At 40.6% G+C, this 12,391-nt stretch overlaps 1 protein-coding gene across 2 annotated transcripts in view; it reads right to left on the reverse strand.

Annotated features, from left to right (window-relative positions):
• Positions 1-1,858: 1,858 nt before the first annotated feature.
• LOC142971592 (beta-taxilin-like) overlaps positions 1,859-12,391 on the reverse strand; it is a 10,816-nt gene continuing 283 nt past the window's right edge. The window contains exons 2-11 of one of the 2 annotated variants that reach the window (XM_076112168.1): positions 9,257-9,434; positions 9,092-9,164; positions 7,365-7,450; positions 7,040-7,210; positions 6,754-6,948; positions 6,195-6,314; positions 5,521-5,595; positions 3,710-3,802; positions 3,430-3,525; positions 1,859-3,255 (exon numbers count right to left, since the gene is read on the reverse strand). In XM_076112168.1, the coding sequence (XP_075968283.1) occupies positions 2,326-3,255; positions 3,430-3,525; positions 3,710-3,802; positions 5,521-5,595; positions 6,195-6,314; positions 6,754-6,948; positions 7,040-7,210; positions 7,365-7,450; positions 9,092-9,164; positions 9,257-9,424 (2,007 nt within the window). In that variant the 5' untranslated portion in view covers positions 9,425-9,434 and the 3' untranslated portion in view covers positions 1,859-2,325. Of the gene's footprint in view, positions 3,256-3,429; positions 3,526-3,709; positions 3,803-5,520; positions 5,596-5,641; positions 5,717-6,194; positions 6,315-6,753; positions 6,949-7,039; positions 7,211-7,364; positions 7,451-9,091; positions 9,165-9,256; positions 9,435-12,391 lie in introns of both variants that reach the window. The other variant, XM_076112169.1, reaches the window with a different exon arrangement.

Raw genomic sequence — 12,391 nt, forward strand, 5'->3', positions numbered from 1 at the left:
TCTGTGATGTCTGGTACAGTTTGTGTCTGGTGTATTTATTTTAGAATCTACTCATTTATTGTTACCTTTTCCCATTAATTAACTCCTTTATAATAACTTTATACATGTGGATTGATGCTGGGAAAACTAAATTCTGCTACTCTATTAGTGTTGTTGACAATACAAAATAATTTTAATATTAAATGTTTCAATTATTCAGTGTTTAGCATTCAGAAATGTCTGACCATCACTGTAGAAAAGAGCAATTATTGACACTTAAACTCTCCATTAAATGTCAGAATAACACAAAGAAGAGTTAAACAACAAAAATATTAAGAAAGAAATCTAATGAAAAAATAAATATTGCATGGAGATTTGAGAATTTTCAATTTTGAGCTCCAATCAAAAGCACTAAATCAGCCAAATGGACCTTGAGGTGAGGTGTCAAAACTACAGGTGGAGAATAGCATTTAGTTCTTTGTGCATTGTCACTGTTCAAATAAAGACAAATAGCATAACTTAACATAATATAACTTGGGTCAAGTTTTAATAACAAATAAAACATCAATATCTATAAAGTATCATACTGTCGAGTATTAAACCAACAATAAGAAGGCTGTAGGTGGTAATCAAATCAAAGGAGAAACTGATGACAGAGACATAAACACTGACAACATTTAATGTGACTGCAAAATGTGGGAATAAAACCTTGAAATCATTGTAAAATGCCTTGAAATCACATATGTTATGAATTACATATACAGTATGATATGAAGAACACTGTTTCCATCTAGTGGCTGTGAGATTGTTGTGCCTTCTGAATGTAATAAACAGGTGTAAAACCCTTCACCTGTGGAGGAAAACACCGCCATCTAGTGGAGATGTTGTTCTGCATCATCAAAAATATATATTCCCAAGCTTTTGACAGTAGAGGAAGGTGGTGGTAACACTTACTGTCTTAATACATACATCATTAAACCTGTGAGCTCTGGTTGTGGAATAAACCTGGTAGCCCACACTAAAATCTGAGTGTGTGTCTTCTTGCTTACCTACCTTTGTGAGGACCAACAGGTTTAGACATAGAAACGAGGACTTTCTTGAAAAGCGATGACATTTTGTCTCGTCCTCACCAGAACTGTTTTAGAGTTTGATGGTGAAGTTCAGAAGTTGGCGTAGGAAATACAATTCATCAATGAGTGTCCTCACAACTACAGCAGATAATTCTGCTCTTGTGGTAAATCTTTTTTAGTTATTTATATATGTTTTATTCTTCTGTATCATTATTTCCATTTGTTGTACCTTAAAGTGAACTTAATATCTGATCTGCACTGCCACTGCTTGGGAAACTGTTAATTGACAAATTGGTGATGTACATATCGGTATTCTACCTGTTTGATTTGATGTTGACAGGTTGTCGACCTGTAAAAGGTTAGCGACCTCATGCAAACTATTGTTACAAGCTCTGCACTGTGGAGCAGCATGAGTAGTTGCAGAGAGGTAGTTTCTCCTCAAAATCTTCCACTATTGTTGTTAAGTCCCATCCTGATTTACACTTTGTACAAAACGTTAAGTGGAACTTCTCCTGTTTTAGTGTATTATATCATTGAATCAAAGTCTATTTAAAGTCAAAGTGAGCCAAGACGAACACACTAATACTTATTAAAAGCAAATATATCTGGTGTCTGGGAGGCCAAGGAACATATCGACTCAACGAGAGTCCTCATAACTATAGCAGTAAAGAGACGTTGATGTACAGTCACAAGACCAAAATCTTGGAATGAAATTGTGTGAGATTTCAGACAACTAGTTAAATAAAATAAAAAGCAGACAAAAAAATGTAACATTGTCAGAAAATGACTTTATTGGAGTTGCTGTGATTTCTAGTTTAAAAGAGACACTGCAATTTTACTGGCATAGATACCAACCGGGGTTTTGTTTTGGCACTTTGCTTAACAAGGCAAAGACTTTCACTCTTTAGGGCCCTTTAGTTAACGTTTTAGACGTTGCTATACTTCAGTAAAGTGTTTTATTCCCTCGACCAGGCTTTGAAATACAGTCAGATTTAAATGTCTGTCCTCATCTGGTAACATTGAATCTTGAGAAAAGTGAAGAAAAAAACACTTTACCAGTTGGGATAAACTAAAGATTTTAACTTTTACGAAAGGTGCAAAGGCACAGTATGATTTCAGTTACACGCACACACGCACGCACGCACGCACGCACGCACGCACGCACGCACGCACGCACGCACGCACGCACGCACGCACGCACGCACGCACGCACGCACACACACACACACACACACACACACACACACACACACACACACACACACTTTTCTAAACTTTAGCTAGCATTCTTGCTGTTCTTCTTCTTCTTTTTCTTCGGTGTTTGCTTCTTGGAGGACTCTGCAATTGAGGCGGCAGTCGTTTTAGGTGTGTTTACGGCGGGTGGAGCTGATTCTGACTTGGTTGGTGCTTCTTCTGGTCCTTGCACTGGTTCAGCCTGGACCTTCCTGTCTCCCACTGGGACCACTGGTTTTACCTCTGCTGCCTTGACCAAGATCTCGGCCTCTGCTGCTTTTGGTTTCTGCTCTGTTGGTGGGTCGATCTTGACTTTTTCAGGCTCAGATGTCAGTGCTGGTTCAGCAGGTTGCTGCTGGATCTCCTCACATAGTTTCACTGCTTGAACCTCTTTATCCTGGACCTTTGTTGGAACCTTTACTGTGTCTGTTGGTATCATTTCAGAAGGCTTTGGATCCTCCTCAACTTTATCTGGCTGTGGGAGAACCAATTCTGCTGCCTCTGACTTGACATCTACCACCTGTTGAGGGACTGAAACCGCTTCCTCTTTGAGCTGGGTTTTGGTTTTGAACTGGACAAGCGCAGAGTACATCAAGTCTTCTTCGGTGTCTGCGTCATCATTGTCTTCGTGATTGTCGCTAGGTGTGGCCATCAGGGAGGCGGCAATCTCCTGCAGCTTGGCCTGCTCCTCCTTCAGACGGGTCATACCCTCCGTTAAGACAGAGTCCTCCTTCTCGAGCTCCTGGACCTCCACAGGTATCAGCGAGGCAGATTTGTCAACACCCTCTGGGTTGGGGGTTTCGTCGGCGTTCGAGCTGCTGAAGACCTTTGCAGGGATGTTGGTGTTAGCCTGGCGGACTTCCTTGATCTTTTCATAGAGGATTGCCCTCTCGCTCTGCAGGGCATGACACAACCTCTCCAGCTTCTGAATCTTCAGGACGAACAGGTCGTACTCGTTGCTTTTCTCGGTTCTCTGGTGTGATGGAGAAGACGAGACGCAAAGAAAGTGAGTCTAAAACTTGAAGGTTAACACCTCAGCAGCAGCATTGGTATACCTCGCTGGGTTCTATCAAGACTCTGCAAAACCTCCGAAGGGTCAACGTGAGTTTGAGAATTACAAGAAACTGTGGCAACACTGACGACATACCTCCTCCATCATTTCAGTCAGAGCCTTGTTGCAGCTCTCGAACCTTGTCTTCCACAGACCCGACTCTTTCTCCATTTTCTTCATCTTGTCTGACATCTAAAAAGAGGAAGAGTTAAAAAAAACAACAACGGGCTGCAGCGACAACGTCAGGAAACAAAAGCCGGACGAATGTGAGCTGCAGGAACTAGAAACATGGAACGGTTTAAGAGGAATACGTTTTACAATATTCGATTAGACTCCTAACATCCTCATTCAGCTCCACACAGTCGTCACCACCTACGTTATCCATCTCCTTCTTGAAGCGGACGTAGATTTCGTTGCTTTTGGCCAGCGTCGCCTGAAACTCGTCGAACTTCTCAGCATAGAGGGCCAGCTGTGGACAGACGAGATAGTCAGACTAAAACACAGACAGACACAAGCATGATACTCAAATATTTTTTTGTTTTGTTTTAGTTTCGTTTAACTTGAACAAACAATTAAGTATTAATTCAGTTAACTTACTCACACACTATATAACAGGGAGACCTTAGTTAGATGTTTTATCCACACTTGAGACTGTCAGTTAACAAGACCTCAATCAATGCAGCTCACTGTGATCATTCTGTCGGCACTAACCAGCTCATGAAAATGTTACTTTAGTGGAATTAAAACAGCAGCACTCTCCTTTTATTCACTTGTAATAAAGATTAATGTGGTCGTTTTCAAAGCCTCGCTGTTCAAAGATAAACACCTGTCAAAGAGATAAATACATTTATGTGCCTTTACTGTGCTAACTTTCAGGAACAATGTATGTTTAAAGAACCAAAACGTGATTTATGCGCTAACTTTTGGCGGAACATGAAGTTTTGGATAATGTGCTTCTAAGTGATGAATTGCAACTTGCATCAGTCATTAATTATGATCCTTACACACTGCTGGAGGCCATTCATCATTCACACTGTCAGTGTTAAACATTCAGGAGTCCAACATAATATTCACTGACAACTCATCGGTTGGAAGTGAATATTACAAAAGGAAAATTTGCTGCTTGACGGTTTGTAACATTCAGTCTTAATAAAAGATAGAAATGCTGACGTGTTGTTTAAACTGAGCTGCAGCTTAAACACTTCTCTGCTCATTCAGAACTCTTTTGACTTTTACAGGCTGTAAAAAACAACCTGCAAGTCAAAATGGAAGTCAGTCAGATTTCTGAATGCAGCAGGTGATAAACATACGACTGAAACTTGTTCTTGTTTCTTTCAGATCTCAAGTCAAACGTCTCGTCCAAGTCAAGTCTCAAGTCCTTGTTTTGTTGAGTCTCCAGGTCTAAAGCGAACCCTAACCTGAGATTTTGAGTTTCTTGTTCTTTTCACATGAATTTAAGAGTTGAGAGCTGCGTTTTTGTCTTTTTAGCATTTGGATGTTTTTCCCCTGAACAGCAGAACATACGAGTACGTAGTACGTAGAGAGGGATAAAGAGTTTAATCTCTCTGGTGGAAAACTTCTTCACATCAGATTTTTCAATGCTTTCAGCATCACAAGCACGTTTCCATTGACCGTCATCATATTGAGGTGGATGCAGAAGTCTACACGGGAGATATAAATCATTTGTAATTTAACATTTAAACCTTTAAATCTGTGGGTGAGTTAAGTTTTAAAAGGCAGAAATATCTTAACTGTCAAAGAAGATATTACTAAATCATGAATTGGTATCAATCAATAACAATATCAGCCGCTGAAGACAGAGTTTATAAATTAACATGCAGAAAAGTGAAACCACCTTTTTTTAATTTAACATTTATACATGTTGGGTTCTTTAAAGGTTAATCTTAAATGTATATCTTTAGATTGCACTTTGCAACTGTGTTTAGAACTTTACAGAAAATGTATGAAATATGAAACTAATTCATTAGTTAACTGAACTCTTGAAATATGATAAATGAAATCCAATAGTTGGAAAGCGTTCCACTGTGTTTGTAAAGGATCAGAGGTTCTCCGCTGTGTTCCATGAGCTCCGTGTTTCTACAGTTCTGGCCCTCAGTTTGAAGGGTAGATCTCGTCCCCTGCTGCTGATCACCAGGTGTGTGCTACCTGTCGTCGGTGAATATTCACCTGTGCCTGCATCACTGTCCCCTGTTCTGTGAGTGTCTTAGTCTGCAGTTTCCACTCAGCGGCCTGAACCAGTAACTGGTTAGAAGAGAACAGACGGAGACGCATTACAGAGTGTCTTTACCTTCTTCTTCATGGTCAGCTCCAGCTCCTTCATAGCGAAGCATTTCTTTGTTTTGTCAATAGCCTCCCTAAGCAACTACGGCGACAGAGACAATACACAGTCAATCTGGGAATAGTGTTTAACAAGAATACAAACGATTATTATTATTACTTTAAAGTCACGGCTCTAATTCTGACAAGACAACTAAGACAATATAATGAGGAAAAAAATGAAGACAACAAATATCAAATAACAGAAACAGCAGAGAAACAATAATTCATAATGACGATGGTAATCTCTGTGAATAATGTTTAACATTACTGCTACATTCATGCAGTAATGAAACATGTTGCCTGAGTAACTGATCCAAGAATCGCTATGATAATAGATATGATGATTATTATTATTAAATAATAACACAAGTTTAAAATAACCGTTGACCTAACATAAATGAAGTACTGTGCATTTACAGACGGCTTCATATATATAAAATGATTTTTACGTCCTTTTAAAAAAAGCTTTAGTGCATATTAAGTATTGTCTGACGGGACGTCTGTATTCTACGTCCACTCACATATTCCTTCTCCCGCTTGTGTTTCTCCTCGCCTTCGCTCAGCAGAGCGTGAGCCTGCTTCAGTTTGGCTTCAGTCAGTTTGTGCTGCAGGTCGCGATGCTTGTTGATCTTCTCCAAACCCTGCAGAGAGAGGAAGAGCGTCTTTAACGGAAGAATCACGGTCTCTCTATCGATTGATCTGTCGCCAATGTTCTCAATTAACCGACTGATTGTTTGTCATTGAAATATCAGGAAGTAGAACAAATTACTCGTCACAATTCCCTCATATTTAAACTACTTGTTTTGTAAAATCAAAAGACCAAAACTCTACAAAAAATATATTTTTAGAAATGATTTATTACTAAAATATTCAATGAGAGACACAACATCAGATAACAAGACATAACTTGTTTTATCTTCATATCTTAATGGCTCATTAAAGTGTTAAACCAATCACACAACATTATTCAGTCAATAATGAACAGCTCCTCTTCCTATAAAATGTTTATAAACGGATTATTTTAAGTGTCTCTTTATTACAGGCCTTAATCAAGATGGATTAAGACGTTTGACCTCTCACCTCCTCCCTCATCTCGCACTGGTTCATGAGGCCCTCCAGTTTGTCTGTCAGGTTGCTGTTCTCGTTGCACAGCTTGTCGTTTCGGGTGCTGTGCTGCTCGATCTGAGCCTGGATCTCCGTCAGCATCATCTGGAAGTGGGTGGTGATCTCCGTCCTCTTCTCCTCGTCCTCCCTGCAGCGCTGAAGGGTCTCCGCCTGGATGGGGGGGTCAGAGAGAGAGAGTGGTCTTTTTGTTTGAACTGCTCCCCTCAGACATCGTTGTTGTGTGGTTTCCTCGGCTACACACCCTCAGGACGTCGTAGTGTCCCTGCAGCTCTCTGCACAGAGCCTCCAGTTTGCTGCGAGCGGCGGCGCTGCTGCGACTCTCCTCCTGCTGCTGCTGCCGCTCGTCCAGCAGGACGGACAACTTCTTCTGCAGGACGCACAGCTTCCTCTCATCAGCACGCCGCAGGGCTGTCTGCACACACACGCACACGCACACGCACACGCACACAGAGGCTTGCTGTAATTGCATGACAGCTACTACTTGCATTGAAAGAAAGATGTCTGAACTTGAGCACTCAGGTTTCTGCGTGAGTTGTTTGAAAGGTCTCTCCAGATCTGAAACTCACCAGTTCAGCATGTTTCCTGACCACATTCTCCAGTTTCTTGTCTGGAGAGGAGAGCTTGTTCAGACTCTTCATGATGAGACAGACCTCTGGAGAGACAACGACGAGAAGTTGACGCCTGTGTTAACGATGTTTGTCGTGATGTGTTTGAGTTCTAACTCTTTGTGTCATGATGCTTTTTTACGTTGCTGTGTTTTTAAATTCCTAATAAAAATCAAATCGAGTTGGAAGTTTATTTTCTTATAGACAAAAAAAACATCAGAAATATAAAACAATTTGACTAAATGCCTTTTATCTCATGAGAGCGTGTTCAAACTGGTCCGTCCATAAGGCGACTACATAACTGCTTCTATCCTCACACAACAGTTTGTATATTTTACAAAAAGTTACTCATTTTTCCTGCGTTTTCCTCCAACAACACGTGTTGATTTCTGCTCGTTACAGGAATAGTCTTTTCAAAATAATATCAGAATCAGAATCAGAATCAGAACCGTTTATTGCCATGTATGTTGAACATACAAGGAATTTGGCGTGACGGGAGGTGCAAACATTTAACAATCAACAACAATCAGTGCAAGTAGAAACATATTAAAATTTACAAGAGATATAAAAGAAAGTAAGATATAAAATAAATGAAATATAAAATAAAGATGAAATATAAAATAAAGTGCACAAACGAACAGACGACAGGACTATAAACAAGTGAGATGTAAGTGTAGTGTAAAGTGTCGAGTGTAACAGAAGGGATGCAGGGGAGTGACCGGTGGGAATTTGTCCTGGGGTGACAGAGTCAGTGAGGGTCCCGGGCTCTGTTAATGAGCCCGGCTGCGAACGGGAAGAAGCTGTTCGTGTGGCGTGAGGTCTTGGTCCTGATGGACCTCAGCCTCCTACCAGATGGGAGGGGCACAAACAGTTTTTTATATTCAGTCTTTACAGGAAACAAATAAGTTAGGTTCAGGTTTAAACAAAACTACTTAGTTAGGTTCAGTCAACTAAACTACATAGTTAGGTGTAGAAAAATATCGTTGTTTGGGTTAAAACAACTACAGAAGCGTTGTTGTTGAAGTACAGAAGTTACGTGACAAATAAATCAACGTGGCCTCCTGGAGGAAGAAGAGGGTCTTTATACTTCTTTGTTCACGATTACGTAGATTACATACGAACTGATTTAGTGGGATTTCTACTCATTACAGCGCATTACTTTGTGTAGGTGTAGCTACGAACGCTGGATGAGACCAGCCTGCATGGAGAGAGATGTTCTCAAGTATCTACCTGTTTATCTCCTTTTTACTTGTTACTTTATCAATAACTAGCTGTTTGTGTATTATTATTTTTTTGAGACAAAAATGATTAATTATTGTAAAAGCCACTTCTTTTTGTGTCAAAAAGGGTTCAAGAAACTTTAGAAATACCTCCTACCGGCGTTGCGTTGCTGTCAGTATTTAAGTGTTCCTGTGTTCCACAGTCAGTTATTGCTGTTCGATGAGTCGTGAAGCGTTTATGTAAATCCTAAATGTACTGTGTTTATTTAAATGACTGTAACCTGTTTTGAAAGCCGTGGTGAAGTGTAAAATATTGTATTTTCTAAAACACAACACAATTAATGAAAGACTACATCCAGCAGCATTATGGGAAATGTAGTCTGTAGACCCATATTGGAGGGTCAAAGTCATTGCTGCATCTTTTTTTAACCCTTTTAACCGTAATGGTAGCAAGTCGTTCTGCCTCACCTGTCTCCATGGCCACAGGGATGTCATCTCTTGGGTCCTTCTTCATCTTCTCCATCTCTGCCTCCATCAGACTCTGTTCACAACAATGACAAACATCACACACATCACCAGAGGCCAGAAGTGAACTCAGGTTGTTCTCTGCGTGTCTCACGTCACTCGACTCACCTGTTTGTCCAGGAGCTCGGCTGCAGAGCCGTGGGTGCTGATGATGTCCTCCAGCCGTCTCTTGAACTCCTCCATGGGGTCGGAGGAAGAGGAGGCTTCAGTGTTCTCAGCTTTTCCATCAGACTTAGGAGGCACCAACACCTCGGCTGCTTTCACCGACATCTCCATCCTCAGTGTTCTGGGAATATTTATAAAGAGTCATTCGTCCATGTGTTCAGTCTGGATTCATAGTCAGCCAACGTATGATATCCCAAGAAAAGTTACTCCTCATGTTTTGCACATTTCCCTGAGAAACCAGCCTCACATCTCAATATCTCCTTAGTTAGGTTCAGGAAAAGATGGTGAGATACTCTGTTAGTTTGTTGAACGCTGGATGAAATCAGCTTGTGTCAGCAAATATAGAATTTCATGAACAAACTGGCACAATTTCATGCTTCAGCAGGTCAAAAGAAACAGACTTAGATTTGATATTGTGATTTTCTTTATGTAACAACACCACTACATCTGCTACTAGTTAGTTTTTTCTTTGCTGAAAACTATTTTGCATGTATTGGTTGTATTAATAAATATCTGTCAGCTAAATCCACATATTAATCTTTTTCCTCCTCGTCGTAGAGCGGAGGGTTTGATGTGACAGATCTCAGCAGTCTGGCAGGTTATTAATGGAGCGTGGATTTCAATGTCGGGAGATAATAAGCCTCTAAATTCCGGCAGCGCCTCTCGCCTCCCAACAGCTGCTCTGATTTAATGCACTCAGCTTCTGTGGGTCAACGTGAGCTCCGTCATGTTCAAACTACCAGTCAGATTTGGGTATTTATCGGCAACTGTGATGTGAGTCCAGACAGAGCTTCAACTCTTCTATTTAAAGGTTTTACCTGCGTCTGTTTGCACCTCATGATACAAAATATCAGAAACACTGAAGCTTTGAGGGGTGGCTAACGAGTCCCGCCCTGCTGTGCTGTGATTGGCTGGTAATGGCTAGTGTTACTGTACTGTGATTCGCTGGTAATAGCTAGTGTTACTGTGCTGTGATTGGCTGGTAATGGCCAGTATTACTGACGATATCAATGTGCGTTCCTATACACTGAAGAGCATGGAGAACAGTCTCTGGTGTGGAGGAAGTTGTTAAAATTCACTCATTTAGCGTCTGGCTAGTTAGCTAGTTAGCTTACTAATTCCACCATGCTTTCATGCTGCACTGGTTACAGATATGGATGTATTCACAAGGGAGAAGTTTGTGTGTCCAACAAAGTCTCAGGGCAGTTTGTGAAGGCAACAACCTACCAACCAGCCAATCAGAGCACAGTGGTACTAGCCAATCACAGCATAGTAGGGTGGGAACAGGCAAAGAAGACAAAGAGGCAAAGAAAAATGTAACGCATTGCTAACGAGGCTTCAGACATTTAATCGTGTTTATCATGTGTGTGTGTGTGTGTGTGTGTGTGTGTGTGTGTGTGTGTGTGTGTGTGTGTGTGTGTGTGTGTGTGTGTGTGTGTGTGTGTGTGTGTGTGTGTGTGTGTGTGTGTGTGTGTGTGTGTGTGTTGTGGGGACATAAATCTGTTTACACAGTCACTGTGGGGACTCGCCTTCTTTCTGGGGACAAAATGCTCGTTTCAACAACATAAATCATTATGTTTAAGATTGAGGACTTGGTTTAAGGATACATTAAGGTTTAGGTTTAGATTAAGTTACGGTTGATGTTAAATTAAGGTTTAGGTCTAGATTAAGTTAAAGTTTAAATCAGGGTTAGGATTAGCAAGTAGAGGTGTGGTTAGTGATGGAAACACAACTGTGTGTGTGTGTGTGTGTGTGTGTGTGTTCAGTGGCTGTCCTGACGTCTCTGTCACATGACGGCTGCCACCGTTATTGTATCTGGTCAGTTAAAATTAGCCGTCTGAGCCAGCCCCCACTTTGTCTCACACACACACACAAACACACACAAACACACACACTCAGAACACACACACAGAACACACCTGCTATAGTCTCATCTATTCTGAGAGCGTCCAAATAAGGACACACATGCTACACACACACACACACACACACACACCTACAAACGCACTATATGAAAGATTTGGACTCTGTGTGTGTTTTTGTAACTCTAGTCTGTTTACCTGCTTCATGTCACACTACCCCCCCCCCCCCCCCCCTCCCCCAATGCTGTCATGACCCCCCCTCCCCAAAGAAAAATCTGACCCCACCCACCAAGTTACAACCAATCACAGTCCCTCCCTGAATGTCAAACAACTACCTGGTGGATATATTCTACAAATGTGTGTTCAAACATTAAATCAAAACCAACGGGAGGTGGACAAAATAATAGAAATACCACAATAAAAGCTGATAAAGACAGATAACAAAGTGAGTCATATTAAGATAAAAGCTAAAAGCTAATGAGCTTAAAAAGGTTTTATGTTGTTTTTTCAGGTAAAACTCATTGTTTTCTTGTTGTTTGAAACACAAGATATTGAAATATGTTTTTTATCCTCTTTATGTCAGATTGATGAAATACTTTAGCTTCCAAAGCAGCAACAAGCGTTAATAGTGTATAAAATATGAATATAGTGGAGTCAAGATGAGCAGAAACAGCTTAAAGAATCTATTTCTCATACAGAAGAAGGTGGAATCAGGAAAAAAAAAAAAAACTGTTTAAATGAATGTAACTACCGACAGCACAATAGAGGCCGAAAGGTCATGAAATCTTGAAGTAACAAAGTGAACTGTCTGAAGCAATAACTGAAACGTAACGTTGAACTACATATCTCAGAAATAAAACAGCTCAAAGATCTTTAGAACAGTTTTGGTGTCATGGACGAATCACACTTTAACCCTCAGCTTCCTGCCACATTAAGAGAAAACAGCCTCTAAATGCATTAAATGTATATTTATCATCATCCTGCTGATAGAACATCACAGCCTCTAAATACATTAAATGTATATTTATCATCATCCTGCTGATAGAACATCATAGTCTGACTGAAAGCCTTGAAAAGCTGAAGTCTAAAGTGAAGAACAAAGTATTTCACTGTGACTTTACAGGATATTTACAGACAGTGACAAAGCAACTCATGGTGCTGTGGCAGCCATCATGGAAGTCCTCCATGTCTTTAGTGTTCGTACATTAAGTAATAA

The sequence above is a fragment of the Anarhichas minor genome, unplaced genomic scaffold (assembly GCF_050575085.1).
Source record: "Anarhichas minor isolate MPS153535 unplaced genomic scaffold, ASM5057508v1 ptg000047l, whole genome shotgun sequence".
NCBI classification, from domain to species: Eukaryota; Metazoa; Chordata; class Actinopteri; order Perciformes; family Anarhichadidae; genus Anarhichas; species Anarhichas minor.